Here is an 18,803-nt window from a genome sequence, read left to right as displayed (position 1 = left end):
GTAACTAGGGTACAGAAGGATTGATAGCTATATCAGTGAAAGGAGTACTCATATCAAGTATATTTATTATAGACCTTCTAAAAAAATGGATTCTTCAAGTAGGAAATACACCACCAATAATACTAAATTATCAGCACCTACCAGTATAGGAAAAAAATTCTGGGGCTTTGAATATGAGATTATAAGAAGCAATCCTAACAACATTATTAGTTCTTTGGTACTGAATTTTTCCTTCAGAAAGTCTTCCATTTAAATAAATTCAGTTCAGTTCAACAAGCTTTTATTAAATTAGCTTTACATCTTTGTTGGATTTTAATAGGAAAGCACTATCTGAATTCTATTACAGGAAAAAGCCATCTTTAGTAAATGGGGTACTCTATTGCCCTCAGGAAAATTAATCAATAAGCATTTAGTAAATTCTTACTATGTGCCACGCACTATGCTAGGTATGATAGAAATGAAACAATTCTTGCCCTAAAGGAGCTGACATTCTATAGAGGAAAACAACATATACATAGGTACAAAAGAAAAGCAAATTTTTTGAAGTTAAAGGCACTTGAAAAACTTCATGTTTGATTGGAATAACTGAGTGCTGGGGTCTTGGCAAGGCATGAATATTGACTGGACAGTGGGCAAGGGATTCAAGAGCAGTGAGTAGACAGTGGCACCTGAGGAGTTTGGAAGGAAATAAGGGGAATTCCGAGGTAGAGGTGAAGAGAGAGTACACATTCCAGTCAATGTAAAGTCTCAGAAATAGGAGATGGAGTGTTGTGGGTGAGGAACAATAAGGACACTATGGATGGACCACAGAAGGGGTGTAATGAATAATGATATAGGGAAGATAGTTTTGGGTGAGGTTATGAAAGGCTTTGAAAGTCCAAGAGGGGCTTCTATTTGATCCTGGAGGCAAGAGAGAGTCTTTAGAGTTTGTGGAATACAGGAGTAACATGGTCTTATCTGCACTTCTGGGAAATCACTTTGGCAGTTGTATGTAGGAAGGATTGTAGAAAGACCAGGGGCAGAAAGGCTGATTGGGACATTACTACAATAATCCAGGTGAGAGGTATGATGGTCTGACCAGGGTGGTGGCCACATGAGTAAAAACAGGGGGATAGATGAGAGAGAGAGACTATGAATAGAGGAATGACAAGATTTGACTATTAATTGGTTGTATGGGGTGAAGTAAAGTTAAGAGTCAAGGTTTTGAACTTGAGTGCCTGGAAGGATGATGGTGCCCTTCCCAGAAATAGGGAAGTTGAGAAGAGGAAAAATAACAATTCTGTTTTGGACATGTTGAGTTTGAGATGCCTATGGGATATGCAAATGAAAATGTCTGATAGGCAGTTGGAGATGTAACAAATGCAGCTCATGGGAGGCAGGGGCTAGATGTATACATTTTGTAATCATTTGCATGTAGGTGATTATAAAATCCACAGGAATTGATGAGATCAGTGAGTGAAAAAATATAGAAAGAAGAGAGAAAGGCTCAAGAAAGGGCCCTGGAGAATACCCATGGTTAAGAGAGTATGATGAACCAGCAAAGGACTGAGAAGGAACAGTCAGACAAGTAAGTAGGAGAAAAGAGAGAGAGAACAGTGTCACGAAAACCCAGAGAGGAGACAGTAATTTTCCAGGAGGGAGGATAGTCAACAGCATCAAATACTGTGGTGGTCAAGAAGGATGGAGACTGAGAAAAAACTACTGGATCTGGTAATAAAGAAAGAACTGGTAACTTTGGAGAAAGGAGTTTCAGTTGAGGGATGAGAATGGAGATTAGGATGGTTTGAATAATCTAGTGCTAGGGTTTGGACAATGGGCAAGGAATTCAAGAGCAAAGTGTAAAGCTGAACTGTTTAAATATAAGACTGAGACTGTGAAAGGAGGAAAGTGACTTCAGAGCATAAGTGACTGGTCTGGGAGAGAATAGAGGGACTGGAGATAGGTTTTGGAGGGGTAAGGCAAATGAACTGGTGAAATGATAGGTGCTTATGATCTAATAAAGAGATTTTTGAATTTTTCAACACTGAATTGGAGTACTTGTGGGTGATGGTTAGAACCTAGTAGCAGTGTTATCTATGGATATCCAGGTCTCTCATTTTAAAATTTACAACAGCTTTCAAATTTGCTTAAAACTTTCATGCATCTTAGTCAGAAAGTGGCAGAAGCTACAGATACACAATCTAAAACTGAAACTGAGCACTCCAAGTATGATGGACACATTTTTGGTATGTTTAACTTCTTCCACATCCAACTAGACCCCAGGTAATAATAATACATTAAAAACTTTCTTTATATGCACAGATGTCAAATGACTTGCTAGCTGTAATACTTATTTTTAAGCTACAATTACAAATCCAAGAAGATGTAAAAAAGTATCGTGATTTTAAACAGAAAAACGTATTTCTGATTCTGCTAATAAATCATTATGACTCGGAGAAGATGGCAATGTAGTATAATCCTTTGTTTAGTTACTAAGAGTATAGCTAAGTACATGATGAATTCCTCACAATAATCTTAGATTGCTATGCTTCTGATTAATAAAAATAGTAGAAATGTATTTAAATGAATCTATTTTTAAAATTACTTACAGGAATAAAGGCTCCCAAGTCTTCCACATAACCTGGGTGCTCCTTAAGCCATTTTTCTAAATCCTTTCTTTTGGGTGCATCATCACCTGCAAGTCTTGTTCCATCTTTCAGATTAATAACTGGAACTGGATTTTCTATGTCAAGTATCCCTTGAGATTGAGTATAAGACAGAGCTGGATTTATCCCTGGAGTAATTTGTGAGGTGGTAATGCCTACTGTAACCTTTAGAAAAAGACCAGATAAAAACTGCATGTCAAATTCATTAACAACTTTTATTCTGATACTAGGGAAGATTCTGAAAATAGTAAAAGAGGAATGTAGGTTGTCATTTAGGGACTTGGCAATTTTTTCAAATTTGCTTAAACTGTTGTGTATTATGATATGCTGGATCACAAAATCTAAAAAGTGTGTGTGTGTATATTTTTCCCTTATTGAATACATTTTATTTTTTCCCCAATTACATGTTAAAACAATTTTTAAACATTTTTTTCCAACTCTTGAGGTTCCAAATTTTATCCCCCACTCTTTTCCTCCCCGGCCCACCTCCCTAAGATTGTAAGGAATCAGATCTAGGTTATGCATGTGCATTCATGTAAAGCAGTTCCATATTAGTTATTTTATACAAGAATCTAAAAAGCATATTATAACTTGTTGTTAATTCATGGATTTTTACTTTACAAAGTACTCACAAAATAGCAAATACACTTTTGCAATCATAAAGGTTAGTTTGTGTTTAGAGATTCTGAATCAATGATCAGGGTAAAAAATTCTAATTTGGCTGTTACTTACATGATTAGGTGGTTTATTTCTATTTAATAGAAGAATGTCAACATCTTCCACATTCTTCCTTCTTCCCCTCCTTTTTTTGACTATGGGCTGGTTATCTAATATCACTCCATTGGCACCAATTGCTGGCTGACTAGAAGTACCTAAGCAAATTGAAAATGCAAAATATAGCAATAAAAATCAAGTATTTGGGTCTTGTTTTACAATTTAAAATCAAAACATCCTTTAAAAATTGATTCATTCTCATCTTGCATGTCTTAAATACTTGGCCTAGAAGCTTTCTTAATGATAATAATAACATTTGGTAGTACTTTAAAGTTTGCAAAGTGCTTTACAAATATTCTCTAACTTTATCCTCACAACAACCTTCAAGATAGGACCTATTATTATCCCCATCATAGAGATGAGGAAACCGAGGCTGGGAGAGATCAAATGATTTGCCCAGGGTCACATAGCTAGGAAGTAAATGAGGCTGGATTTGAACTTTGGTCTTTCTGACGAAGTCCAATGATCTATCTCTTGAGCCACTTAGATGGCCAATCTCATCCCAGCAGAAGTTCTTAGCAAACAGTACTTTGATTTAGTCTCTCAAAAAAAGATTACTGGTCACTTATTATCTACAAGGCACTGTCCTAGGTATTGTGAAAAGTACAAAAGTGAGTAAAATATAATTTTTGCACTGAAGCAATTTATAACTGGGCACTTCTTCCCTAATAAAAGTAACCCACATTTATATAGTACTTTACAATTTAGCCAAGTGTTTTCCTCGAAGCAGCCTTGTAAAGTAGGTAATACAAATGTTCCCGTCTTAAAAATAATTAAATAGATACTTATATCTTCCCATTTTCTCACCTGCTCCATTACTTTCATTCTTCTTTGGACCTCTTGATCATATCTTCCTTCCCCAGGAAACTCATCATTGGGAAATATCATTACGCTGCATGACTGAGTCTACCTGGTTCTCTTAACTCCTCAATACCCTCTGCCCCTCTGACTGGACTCTGACTAGAGGACAGGGCTATGGGTTCCAGGGAATTTATTTAAAGAGGGGTCTCAACCCAGTTTTCCTCCCCATTTCCCACCAGCTGCACTGCTTTTGGATTTCTGTGGATATCTCCATCATCCCCACTCTCCCTGCTGTGTCGGAGACCTAATTCTTCCCCTCTCTCCTGCTTTTCAGTTTACATTTGTGATTACCTTCCTCAATTAGACTTTAAACTCCTGGAGGAGAAGGGATTGTCTTTGTTTTTTATTTGTATGTGTCCCCAGCACTTATCATGGGGTCTGGTACATAGCAGGTGCTTAAAAATGTTTACTGACTGACTGATCTTCCTGGCTGGTTAGGGGTATTCTTTATTTACTTTGCCACAATGCTTCTCAAATCTAGTAGTACCTCATTATAATGGCTTGGTAAATGTAATAGTTTATTAAGGAATTTCATTGTTATAAAGGCAGACTTGTAGTGATCATAGCTGCATTTTCAATTGGCAAGCACTTAGCATCCTACCTAATATTTTGTACTGACTCAAGTACTGTCCTTGGGTTGACTGTACAATCTTAGGAACTCATGAACCCATTCTAGTTTACATAAGGAATAATAAAACTAGATGAAAAACATTTCTGAATATATGAAGTTACATGAGCATATATAAGGCTGAATAAAAACATTAAGTTCCACTGAATTATTCATAGAAGTGAATTTCACTACAAAGTATTATTAAGATTGGTTTGCGAACATATTCATTATAGTAAAATATTAGTTGGAATGTCTGGCTAATCTTCCTAAAAAAACCTGATTTTATCATGTTAAAAAATCTCTAATGGTTCCTTACTCCCTAAAGATAAAATTCAAGACTAGAATTTAAGGGTCTCCAAAATCTAGCCTCATTGTATTATAATAATAATAACAACAACTATTAGCATTTATGTGCTAATAGCATATTATGTGCTAGGCATTGTACTAAGTGCTTTACAAATATTATCTCATTTGATCCTCACAGCAACTCTGAAAATTAGGTCCTATTATTCTCATTTTTCAGTTGGGGAAACTGAGGCAGACATAGGGTAAGTGACTTGTTGAAGATCACATAGCTAGTAAGGGTCCATGGCTGACTTTGAACCTAGGTCTTCCTGCTTTCAGGCCCATTGCTCAATCCACTGAAACACCTACAGGACTGCGGCAATAAAGGACTTTGAGTATTTCTGATGAAAAGATGAGAGCTGAGTGACAACTTTGAAATACAAATAAACACAAGAGTCCAGAGAAATCCAGAATAGGAAATTTTTTGAGCAATTAGAAGAGTTATTTCATGACATCATGCTAACATTCTAATAGGAGAAGAAACACATGCTCCTTCAGAATTTTACTGTCTTCATAGGGTACTGAAGGAGTTAAAAAAGAAATAAAGAGGTGCTGGTGGTGGAATCAATCTCTTTTGAGAATTTGAGGAGAAAGAGAAGGGCAGGTAAAAGAGGGAATACACTAGTATACAAAAGAAGAGGGTGGAACTTGCTATTTTTCATAATTGTAGTACAAGAAAAGAGGAATATACAAATATGGAGGAAGGGGCAGGGAGCAGAAATTAGCTAAACCTCACTCAACTGAAACAAAGGAGGGTTAACACACAGTTTGGTGTAGAAATACCTCAGGAAATAAGATAGGAAAAAGATTAGAGATAAGGAAGAGGAATTAAGAGGAAAGATAATACTAGGGAGGCAATAGCTTCAAGCAAATAAACTTCCTAATCCTGAAGTAGGGCTTAAAGGGGAAAAAAAAAGAAAAGCAAAAGAACTTTAATCAAAGGAGGGGCCCTAGATTGCCTCTTAGACAACTGGAGAACAGCAGAACTACCAGTAAGGCAGTGAATTTTCTATTATCATAAGTGTTCATGCAGAGGCTAGATGATAATTTGTCAGGGATGCTCCAAAAGGAATCTCTGCACTGAGTGGAAGCTTAGACTAGATGGTCTTTTGAGGTCTCCCATGACTCTCCTATAATTCTAACTCAGAGGTTCCACACTTAGGTTCCAAAGCCCCCAAAGGGTTTGCAGATAAGTTTCATGGTGTCCTTAGACTGAGACAGGAAAACTATTTTCAGTAACCTATCACTGAAATTTAGCATTTCCTTCAATTTTGAATTTTTCAAAAAGACTCTGAGAATGGTTCCACAGACTTCATTAGATAAGGGATCCACAACAACAATAACAAAGTTAAGAACCTCTGTTCTAACATGTACTAATGAATATGATTCTGTCAGAAATTTTTAATGCAAAATCTATATTTTATATTCTAATGTTCTTTTTGAGGTTTCAGCAATGTATGGCTTTCCTAAATGAATTTTTCCCAAAAATATATAACTCTCAGATGAAATTATTTTCCAGGTTAGGAAACTTTATACAATTTTATTTGAATAATAAAACCAAAAAATAGGAATACTAAAAGGAGAACTTAGAAATCACATTTACTAGCTATGTGATCTAGAACAAATCAAATAGCCATTGTGCTCTTCAGTTTCTTTGTGAAATGGGTTTAACATTAGAAGGACCAGCATTTAAGAATACCTCAAAGCGTTCAAGCTTCAGCAATTAATGCAGTGAATATTTTTTTAATTAATAAGAGAAAGAAAACAGATAGGATGAAAATTTTTGTTTCAAAGTAAAATTATAATAAATAAGACCTGTGAGTCTCCCTGCCACGAGTATCTCCCTACTTGAGTCCATTCTCCATTCAGATCCCCAAATGATCTTCCCAAAACTAAAATCTTCCTAAAGTGTGATCATGTCAGCTCCTTACTCAATAAACTCCAGTGGCTCCCTATCACCTCTAGGATCAAAAAATAAAATTCCGTTTGACATTTAAGGCCCTTCATAACCTGCTTCTCCCTACCCCCCAATTTTTCCAGTCTTCTTACATCTTGAACCCTCCTGCCCCCTCATATACTCTGTGATCCAGTGACACTGGTTCCCTTGCTGTTCTTCAAATAAGACATTTCCATCTCCTGACTCCAGGAAATTTTCACTGTCTGCCCTGTATGTCTGTAAATTTGCCCCTCTTCATCTCTGCCTCCTGTCTTCCCTGAAGTCCCAGGTAAAATCTCACCTTTTAAAGGAAGCCTTCCCTGATCATCCTTAATGCTATTGCCTTCCTTCTGCTAATTATTTCCAATTAGTCCTGTATATAACTTGTTTGTACAGAGTTATTTGCATGTTGCTTCCCTCTTTAGACTATGAACTCCTTGGAAGCGGGGGCTGTTTTTGTCTTTTTTTTTATCCCTAGCACTAAGCATAGTGCTTGGTATATAGTAAGTGCTTAATAAATTTTTATTGGCTAACTGGAACCAGGAGGACATGGATTTGAGTCTTATCCCTGACACTTATTAGTTTTGTGATCCTGGGCAAGTCAATTGATTTCTGTGTGCCTCAAGCAACTCCCTATACCTGATCACAGATGGGCTGCAATACTCATGGATGGAATCAGTTCCCACAAAGGGAGCTACTTGATATTGATGGTATCATAGATCCTTTATATATTTACCTACTATCTACCTCATAGTATTGTTGTGAGGAAAGCACACTGTCAACCTTAAAGTACTATGGAATTATGAATTCAGTTCAACCCCTCTTTAATAAATGAGGAATGTGATGCCCAGAGAGGTGAGATGAGGTGAGTTGTTACACAACCAGGAGCAGGAACTAGCTCTGTGGCCTAAGTCCAAGTTCTGAGTTCTGTCACTATACAACACTGTTACTATTTTTATTAATATTTAAAAGAAACAAAAAGTGTAAAAGGACTGATAAAAAATGTTCATGTAATGCATCATGATAGAATTCTAAAATGATGAGAAAGTTTTATTATTATGAGGTAGTTCACACTTTTATATATGATTTATTTACCTGATACTGGCAGGGACTTTGGAAAATTGACTAGGCTGGTCTCTGAAGCATTCTGAAGTTCCCGAAGCCGTGCCAGGTACTGCTGCTGTCCAAGTGAACCATCTTCATTTTCAAATGGCCTTTTCTGAGAAAGTCCTTGCTTTTGAAACGTCAACTTCAAACCACCTTCCTGTTAAATAAATGTGAGCATTAAGATAAAAACTTGCAAAAAAAATAACATCTCCTTCAAGACAAAGGATTGTAAAGAGAAATTCTACTACAGAAGATCTGAGGGATATTGGAGGAAATAATGAAAATTAATTATGAAATTATACCTTTTCTAATTTAAGCCAATTTTTAAATTTTTTGAATAAGTTTGCTGTAGACATTCTAGCTTAAATGAAATATCCAAGTACCACATATAGTTTTCCAACCAAAAATTATTTCTCATATGATTGCCATACAACTGTATCTTCATCCATTAACATAGACTATTTTTAGAGGATTTTTATCACTTTGCATACTGAGTAGTCAATTCAGTCACGGACAGTTTAAAAAGTACATAACAATTTAAAGTACTGCTTATAGCAGAATATACTAAATGTTCAAAGCAGTCAAATGTATTGAGAAAAAAATATTGTGCATCAGTATATCAAAGATATGTGCTTCTGTCAGGAAAGGAATCCTCCCCATTGAAACAGGTCAAAACCTGAGCTCTCTCTTAGTAGGTAAGTCATAAAGAGTGGTCTGAGCTTCAGAGAGGTTGAATGACTTTGCGGGTCATCTTGCTACTAAGAGGCCAGAGTAAGGATTTGAACCCAGGTCTTTTGGACTTCAAGTTCAGTACTCTATCCACTACAGCATATGTGTATCCATGTGTCAAAAATGTATCAGATGCTTAGAACTGGCACCACACTAACTTAAGAAAGCATCTAAATCAGTAGGATAATCCTTTTAGTAGAATACACAAGTTCAACATTCTGAATGTGTAAACGAAACCCAATCCAAATACCGAAAACTAGTGTGCAAAGAAGTAAGAGTGAGAGCAGGCAGCCACTTGCAGGAAAAAACATGCTGCACACGGCAATCGCAATCAGGTCCTAGGGCAATAAAAATAAACATACGTCATTGATTTTCACTGTAAACTCCTTTTCTCGTACATGCTTCTTCACCTTTGACATCTGTGTGGACTGGTCACGCTCTTCTCTCACCCCTGCACTTGGGGGAGTCGGCGCTCGGGGCTCGCCAGCATCAGCAGCAGCACCGGGGCTGTCCAGAAGCTTGGTCGTGTAGAAAGATGCCACTGCACTGCCCTCATAACCTCTCCGGACTGCTGGCCACTTTCCTTTCAGGACCGTTTGACAAATGCTGTCTAACCGATTGATCATTACCCGATCCTGTGTCACACGAGAAATTTAAGGATCAGAATAGACCTTTGGTGAAAAACTTTCACCCTTTCAAAGACCCATTAATAGATTTAATTTAGCATACATGTGTATACATTCAAATACGTGAAGAAGTGTTCAGAGCTTCAAAATGCATTTTATAGAGATGTAAACTATCAAGTGAACAAAAAGGGTTAACGTTTGATTACTTGGAATTGGAACCAGAGAGAAAATTTTAAATGAATTAAACCTCCAACTTGGGAAAACAATTCAGTAAGACTAAAGTAGTTTATATAACATAAAAACAAGAGGAAAAAAATGTAATTTCTTGAAAGTATTTTTCAAGGAATTTTTTCTTTGAAAATTTCCTTCAATTTGCATTTTTAATTGTTGTCCAAAAAAGGGCACGTTGTATAAATGAGTTCAGAAGGGCCATTAATGGATAAATTCATCTTTAGCTAAATATGTCTTTTTCACTCAATTGAGCTATGACTGCTTTTTATCGTAAGACTGCGCTAGTGGCGCAATCATGTTACTGATAGTTAAAATTAAGTCCTTCAGTTATAAAAACCCTGGAATGGGAGTACAAAAATTAACCAGTTTTATAATGAATATTGTGCTATAGAAGACTGTGCAATGGGAGGATCCAATTTTTCTTCCTGGAGAATTACCAAATTCTTCAATTAGAAACAGCAGAAAAGATCACTAGAATCACTACAGAAGCACCTTTGGAACATGTTCCATTAAAAAACACAAAACCTTTAACTTTTACATATAAATACGGATAGCGTATCTGTGTGGCCACTTTCCATCAAGTCATCTAACATCAAATACTCAAGTGAGCAGGTAACTTGTCTGGTGACAGCTCGATAAAGCACATTTCCTCCTAACACAAGTCTTGTCAAACACATCTGTTCCTGGAAAAGCATACACACTTTGATTTATATATGCGTATGCAATCTTACTTTATAGAGGTGCCTTTATTTAGGAAAGGTCAGGGGGCCTTGTTGTCTGTAGGCATTTCCTGCCCTGGCCCCATTTCCTTCTCACCTGCCCCTGGTCTGTCTTTCCCTCTCCACATTGCTGCCCATTTAGATTCATGTTTTGTTTTGGTTTTTTATAGCTCTGATGCCTCTGTACATTCTCATCTCTTTCCTTTTCTCCAAGCCCTATCTATTAGACCTCATCACCCCAGAGCTTCCATAATAAAATGTATAGGACCTATGATAAATGGCTCTAAAGTATTGCTGAATCTTTGGTCCTTTGTGGATCCGTTGCTTTTCCTCAGTGTCTAAATGAATAAAGAGAAGGTTTATGTGTGTGTGTGTGTGTGTGTGTGTGTGTGTGTGTGTGTGTGTGCAGGGGATAAATTAGGGAAAGTGAGGAAACACTGCATGAGAGCTTTTAATGCAGTATTTTTAAAAATGAAAAAGGAAGAAGGTAGGCCAACCCATGATACATCCAGAAGAAAGGGTGTGACTAGGGAACCAACCCAGGCTCCAGAAGTGTCCATTAGCATTTATGCTTGGTGGGTAGCCCCACCATTATGTTTCTTTACTTCTGAGCCCCCATACCAGTTGCTTAATGCTGTTTGTAAGGCTGTCCTAACTCCTTACTGTCAACGCCCTTGCTGACAGAACTAGAGCCCCTGATTATAATAGCATCGCTACTAGCGTCATGGAGCTGGAGAAAGTCCTTGCTTTAAAATTTAGGGATGGAAGAAAATGTGTTCTTGGTCTCTAAAGTTCAAAATTTTTATGCAATTTTCCAGAGAAACACAGAATAACCACAGTAGGTGGTTAGGTTCTTCAGTGCTACCAGTAAGGTACCTTCAGGTACATTTTAAGTTAAGTTGGCTTTTGTGAGCTGGCTTGAGGAAGCTAACTACCATGTATAAATAATGTTACTTCTATTGGAAAATGTGTTCTAAGTTCCAATAACCAATTTACAGATGAACTTTTGGAATGCCACAATTTGAAGACTGTCTATGCAAACCATTTGCATGTATAAATATATATCTTTTCAACAATAACTTAGGGGAAGTGATTTTGCATGATTTCTATACTCCTTGTTACTCTCAAATTATTTGTCAAGTTTTCAGGCATTGCCTTATTACACAAAACAAAACAAAAAAATCTAATACTAGAATTTCAAATAAAAATACAGAAAAACAAAGATTTCATTTACTAAATTACCTTAGGCCAATAAGAAGCAGCCAGCATGTATCCACCTTGTATGATATAAGCAGAGTTTGGAGTTCCGTTGTTCATCTGAAAACTATCCTGGGTCTCATCTTGTATAGTGCTCAGTGATGCAACACTCTCTTCATCATATGATTTCATGTGAGTGGTGCCTTCTGCTAATAATAACAGTTAGCATTATCTACCTGAAGGTTTAAGTGTACATTTTATGTGTTTAATAAAAGATTGTGGAATTGAATTAGGTACTAATAACCATGTTTATATTTAAGCTCTCCCTGTAACTTGTAAGAATTGTTTGAAAAGAAAAACAAAATTCAAAAGGAAAGTCTAATGCATGGTTTTTTAAAATGGTATTTCCCCTGGGAAATTACTATTTCCCCTAAGAAAATTACTTGTGATATGGCCATTAAGAATAACTCCTTTTTTTTAATCTTTTAAGTTGGTAAGCAGTATTTAAGTTGTTACAGAATATCTTCCATATGCATTCCACTGGTTACTCCTTTTTCTGGAATGATTACAATAATTAAGATATTTTTAGGAAAAGACTATGAAGCAGTAGCCAAATTAGCAGTACCAATTAGCAGCAATATTCCTTTTCTACTACCGAGTGCTGAGAATATAGTTTTTGTAGTGCTTTCAAATTCCATTGGATAGAGAATCATTGTCTTTAAGGGTTGGAAGGGGCCTTAGAGATCATTTAGTTCAAATCCCTGATTTTACAGAAACAGTGAAATCAACTTGCCCAAGGTCACAATGTTAGTGACTGGCAGAGCCTGGAGAGGAGCACAAGTGTCTTACATTTCCAAAGCCAATTCTTTTTCAATTGTACCATACCACCTGCCTCTTATCAGAGATTCTAGTTTGTTATTCATCAGTACTTTTAAAATAAAATATTACTACATAAAATTCAATTTGGTGAGCAGTTTAAACAAACTGCTTTCAGTAAATTAACACATTTGCCATTTTCTAGATATATAAAATAGCAATAATAATATATGCTCCTACCTCGCTTTTGGGCTTCTTCTTCACTATCACTTTCTTCTGATGAGGATGATGAAGAGGAAGAAGAGGAAGAGGAAGAGGAGGATGAAGAAGATGCTGAAGAACAAGATGAAGATGATGAAGAACTAGATCCTGATCTAGAGTGGGAACAAGAGGAAGAAGAAGAAGAAGAGGAAGATGATGATCTAGAAGAACAAGATGATCTGTCAGAATCAGAGTCTGAATCAGAGCTGGACTCAGATCCCCTTTTGGGCACTCGCTGTTTCTTGGAAGCTGGATTTGGGGTAAGGGGCTCTGTCCTGGCTGCAACCATGCGCCTATCTGTTTCAACCTTCCCAGTAGACTTCTGATCTCCAGCAGTTTGTGGCAAAATACCATTCTTTGGGCTTAAAGGTTCAGATTTTATTCCTGTTCTGATTTCTTCAGAAGACACAGATTCCTCTCCAGAAGACTGAAGCTCCTCTTTAAGGCTTTCACCTTTAACTTTTGTATCCTCAAGAGCATTCCCTTTAGTATCCAGTAACCTTGGCTGAGAAGCCAGAGGGGAGGCAGATAGTGCCATTTGATACTGTTGTATAAGTGGGGTAGAAGTTCTTGAATGAGTCACTTTATTTTGACTGTAGTTCCTCTGAGCTGCCATAAATGAAAGTTCAGGATCACGAAGAATGTGATAGTCTGTCCTGCTAACCCCGTGCTTAGCAGCTCCAATAAGCAAATCTCTATCATGAGTGCCACACTCCCACCAAACTGGCAAATCTGGATTTGGCTGGCAAAGCTTTAAGCGGTCAAATAGTTGTGGATGTCGGAGAGCCTGTTCTCGTACTTTCCTCAGAAGCTCAATTCGATACAATGTCCTAGAAGCACGCTCCTCTGTGATAGGCTGGATAAAAATACTTGGGTCCACCAATTCTACATTAAGAGAAATCAAACACTTCAAAATAGGGCATTATACACCAAAAATAAATAACTGATTATAAACGAAAATGAAATTGCAATATGCCTTCCTGAGTCTTGGTTTCTTCATCTTTAGAAAAAGGACATCTCCCTTACCTATTTTCATTGGGTTGTTGTGCAAATCAGATGAGGTAATACCCATAAAAGTACTTTACAGCCTTCTAAACAAGCATAATTTAATTCTACATCTCCTCGATTAAGTCCCATTATTAGTCTTGCCATTTTCCCCCCACTAACAAATGCTTTAAATAAGTAGGAAGGTACAGACTTTTAAAAGTAGTACTAAAACACAGAAATAATCAGAACTGAATATTACAAATGTAATTAAAGTATAAATGCTTTTGTGATTTGGGGCAAAAATGTGACATTATATAAGATTTTTATCATTTTAGACTTGTAGAAACAGATTTTACAAACCTTCTTTGGAAGGAAGACGGCAAACTCTCCTGCACATGGACATAAAAGCATATAAGTACTTCTCCAAACTCTCATCAGTTTTCTTGTGCAGCCTAGCCATGGCTCTAAATTTTGTCCAGTCAAATTGTCCTCTGTCAGGATCAAATACCACTCCAAAAGTAGATACAACTCTATAAAAGTCAGCTTCCTCTCTTCTTGTCCATCTATTTTTTTATCAAGTTGAAAAAAAGAATAACACATATTTAAGAAATTAGCACAAACGGATTTGTCTAAATTCAATTTAGACTGCACTAATCAGAATTTGGGGTCATATGAAGAATTTTAAAAATACAATGTGTGTGTGTATGTGTGTACACGTGCGCATGTGTGCTTGTGTATTTATAATACTGGTTCATTCATTCATTCAAGTATTCATTGAGTTGTCTACTTTTGAATGAGTCAATAAATATTTGAGTACCTATTATGTACAAAGTAATGTGCTAAGCTTTGTGAATGATACAAAACCATAAAAGTTATAGTCCTTAACCTCAAGAGGCTTGCAATATGGTAGAAGCTATGATACTTGCTGTCAGATGTCTATGATAAAAAGCAGTATGGAATATATACCAAATGAGTTATACAACATAAATAATGCAGAGTTCAGATGGCTGAGGAGTTTCAATTAACTGGGTTATTAGTGGAACAGATGGCATGTGAGTTGAATGTCAGAAGACAGTAAGATTTTAAGAGAGGAAAATTTGGGGGCTAGGGGTGGAAGAAGAAATGGCATGCGTATAAGCCTAAAAACAAGAAGGTATCATTCACACTGGGTGAATGATGAGTACTCCAGGTTCATTGTTGCATGCTGAACTGCAGGAAAAGAGGCTAGAAAGGGAATTTGGGGCTACACTGCAGAGGTCTTAAATGCTAGGCTGAGAAATATGGATTTATTCTATAGGAAATGGGGAACCATAGTAATTTTTTGCGCAAGAGCTGAAAAAATTGGAAGGGAGAGGGAAGAAGGATACAGAAGCAGGGTTGCTAGTTAAAGAGTCTATAACAGTCTATATATCAGGTAGCCAAGACCTGACTGTGGATGATACTAGTGGGAATAGATTCTTGCTAGACACTATGAGAAACTAAAAAGTATGAGAAACGTTTCCTTCTTCGAGGAATTTTAATCTAGTTGTAAAAATAAGACATACACACATGAAATGTTAAACTAATGCAGGGTAGCACATTAAGTGCCAAATTAGCATAGAGAAAAAGTACCACAGGAGTTCAGAATAGGTAGAAACTACTATAGTCTGAAGTTGTTTGGGAATTTTCATGCATGATGTGAATATGAGCTGAACATTGAAGGATGGTTAAAATTTTGCTAGATGAAGAGCAGGGTTGAGGGCATCCCAGATGGTGGGAACAACATAAACAAAGTACAGGCTCTGGAATGGTTGGAGTGGAGGACATATGTTTCGAAAAAGTAGGAGATATCATTGAGAAATCATGCTGGTACAGGATTGCAAAGGTTTTTGAAGACAGACCTAATTATCTTGGACTTTATATTTTGTAGATCATAAGGAGCCACTGAAGGTCTTTAACTGGAGAGGAGATAAGGAAGATTAATTTGGATGTGGTATGAGGGATAGATTGGAGAACAACAGAAGCTGTGATATCTGAAAATAATTACTGAAATTTTGGAATCTTAAGAAAAAAATTCAGGAAGTCTAATAGCTTTTGAGAAGCAAATAAAGCTACAGGAAAGGAATTAATTTCCTCTTAACAAAGTGTCATAAGTAGACCAGATCACTGCTAACCTTTGCCTCTCTTTCTCTTTCCTTTCCAAAGGCTAAAATTGTTTCGATGAAGAAGAAGCCAGCCTTTCCTCTTAGAATTCAAACAATGGCTTGTTGCTTCTATTTGGCATCTTTCTATACTGCTAGTCACTGCTTTCACACATTTTGGGGGGGCTTAGAGGGAAAAGTTAATTGTAAGGAGAGAAAGTTAATTGTATATCAACCAGAGGAATCAGTTTATCTTTTGTACTTATCATAATGTAACATAAGGTTATCTTCATTTCAAATACTGATTTTTTGTAGAGCTAAAAATTCTTGTACCCTTTGTGGATTACTTAGATGTATTTGGATGTTGCAATTATGGCAAGTTATGGTAAATCTGGACATTCCAGATGGACCATATATAGTCAACTTTCCTAACTTACTACCTTTCTCAATTCTATGCAGAAGCTAAAAGCTTTGCCAGGATAGAAAACAATCAGTTCCATAAAGCTTGATTTTGGTATACAGCATGAATGAGGTTCAGGATTATTAGATCTCAAATATCATACACCCTGCTTTTTAAATTTTCAGCTTTAGGACTGACTAAAAAATTAGAAGACTACAAACAAGGAGTTTTGTTAGGAAGCCATTGTAATAAATCAGCTGTGAGGTAGTAACATGGTCTAAAATAGAAGGCAATGAGAATGAAAAAGAATGGATGTGAATGACAATATTTAAAACTGATAGGACTTGGTGAATCGTAAGACATGATGGTCAAAACAAAGGTGAAGATTATTATTAGGTTTCGAGACTTGGTGACTGAATGATAAAAAAGAAATAGGAAAGTTAGGGTGGGGAGCCAAGGTTGGGTTTGGAGCAAAGAGAACAAGGACTAAGAAAAGATTATTGGTGCCTTTTAAGAATAAAGTTTCAATATAATGGCGAGGACAGGAGCAGACTGCAAGAAGGTCAGAAGTGAAAAGATGATAAAGAAAAGAAAATAAATTGGTCTGTAAATCACAGTTTGAGTACTTGGTCATGGAAGGAAGCCAGATATATGTGAATAGTCACATACATCTACTGGCAAATAGCACCATTTATCCTTCAGATATGTAGTAGTACTTTTGTTGAAGTTCACATTTCAGTTTTCATTAATTTTTTTCTTTATAAGCTGAGTTCAATTTCTTTGAGATTACTTTACTAGTTCTGTGTTCATTTGCATGACAAGAGAAAATTGGCACCGGAGATTTCAAGTACCTATATTTTAAGGTTTTTGTTTTGTTTTTGGAGGAGGGAAGTCAGGGCACTTGGGGTTATGACTTGCCCAAGGTCACACAGCTAGTAAGTGTGTCAAGTATCTGAGGCCGGACTTGAACTCAGGTCCTCCTGACTCCAGGGCTGGTGCTCCACTCACTGTGCCACCTAGCTGCCCCCTATATTTTAAGTTTAGCTAGTGACAGACTTTTGTTAGATACACTTAATTTGCCCAGAAGTTCCTTTTCTTTCAGAGTCCTTTAAATGAAAACTTTTGCTCACTAAGAAGCAACAATCAAGATGCAATCCTATCTTGGCACCTTCTAAAATGAATTTCCACACTGCCATACTAAATATTAACATAGGTGCTCTCATCATACCTCTGCTGTCTTTCAATTTTGGCAGCTATTTTAGGGTTAAGAGCAGCTTCTTCATAAGGAGGCTGCATCACGTTGGCTTGTACTGAGAACGCTGGCTGGATTTGCAGGGCTTGTCTATTTTTACTAGTCCGCTGATACGCAGTTATGAGGCGGCGCAAGCGTGTGGTTAAGGCAGACTGAGTAGGCCAATAAATCTTGTCTCCTTCCATCATTTGGCCATCTGAATTATAAAGAAAAAATACACATTAACTGATGGAAATAATTGATGTAATAGTAGAATACAAGGCAGTAACATTTTACTAAACTTTAAGCAATGTTTCAAACAAAAAGCAATTGTGTCTTGTACTAATCAAGTTCAAATAACTTTCATTTAATGACAAATTCCATTTGGTAAATATAGAGCCAAATTCATTATAATGAAATTCAATAAGGTATCTAAATTATCTCATCATTGTAGAATTACCATATTTGAATATATTCAAAGTATAAGTATGCAACTGGCTAGTTTTGGACTTTTTATATAAAATATATAAATATGTAGAGATATATAAATATACTTCTTTTTGTATGTGGATATAATAGGGAATGTAGGGAATATGTAGTGTGGGAACTCTTTCCACTGATGCAGATCAGCAACCTGTCTATAACTTCTAGTCTCTTAGCTGCCTGGGTACTCTCAGAGGTTAGGTGATCTGCCCATGGTCACAAAGCTAGTTTGTATCAATGACAGGACATAAACTCAAATCTTAGCAACTTCAAATATAGCCATCCCCTTTATCTATGATGCCATACTCCTTTTAGACTGAAGTATTTATTCTAATAGTCTCTGACCCAAGAGGGAAAAAAAGAAAAGATAACATAGCTCTTTAACATCTTAAAAGCATTTAACATGCTGTTTCACTTGGTCCTTACAACAACGCTGTGATGCAGGTGCTATCAGTCCCTTTTTATGGATTAAGGAAACTGAGGCCTGGGGTCATATAGCTAGAAAGCGTTTGAGGCAGGTTGGATTCAAATTCAGGTCTTCCTGCCTCCAAATCCAACATTGTATTCATATCTAGTTGCTTCCACATCTTTTGTTCTTAGGTATATAATATCTCTCATTATTTTTCTATTTTCAGTTTAAACAAATCCAAAACCAAATTAAAACCTCATGAGACATTGAATCACATAAAATTAAAGGCTTCTGTTACAGTTTTATCTCAATAAAT

At 36.5% G+C, this 18,803-nt stretch overlaps 1 protein-coding gene across 3 annotated transcripts in view; it reads right to left on the bottom strand.

The window, feature by feature from the left end:
- CHD9 (chromodomain helicase DNA binding protein 9) overlaps window positions 1-18,803 on the bottom strand; it is a 193,978-nt gene that overhangs the window by 11,795 nt on the left and 163,380 nt on the right. For 2 of the 3 annotated variants that reach the window (XM_036751098.1, XM_036751099.1), the window contains 8 exons: window positions 17,593-17,812; window positions 14,205-14,407; window positions 12,837-13,742; window positions 11,826-11,989; window positions 9,370-9,642; window positions 8,267-8,435; window positions 3,378-3,517; window positions 2,589-2,810 (listed from right to left, as the gene is read on the bottom strand). In XM_036751098.1, coding sequence (XP_036606993.1) covers window positions 2,589-2,810; window positions 3,378-3,517; window positions 8,267-8,435; window positions 9,370-9,642; window positions 11,826-11,989; window positions 12,837-13,742; window positions 14,205-14,407; window positions 17,593-17,812 — 2,297 coding nt within the window. The remainder of the gene's footprint in view (window positions 1-2,588; window positions 2,811-3,377; window positions 3,518-8,266; window positions 8,436-9,369; window positions 9,643-11,825; window positions 11,990-12,836; window positions 13,743-14,204; window positions 14,408-17,592; window positions 17,813-18,803) is intronic. The other variant, XM_036751100.1, reaches the window with a different exon arrangement.

Source organism: Trichosurus vulpecula, chromosome 3 (assembly GCF_011100635.1).
Source record: "Trichosurus vulpecula isolate mTriVul1 chromosome 3, mTriVul1.pri, whole genome shotgun sequence".
Classification (NCBI taxonomy): Eukaryota; Metazoa; Chordata; class Mammalia; order Diprotodontia; family Phalangeridae; genus Trichosurus; species Trichosurus vulpecula.
The sequence above is the reverse complement of the archived record's forward strand: the minus strand, read 5'-3'. Positions and strand labels throughout refer to the sequence as shown.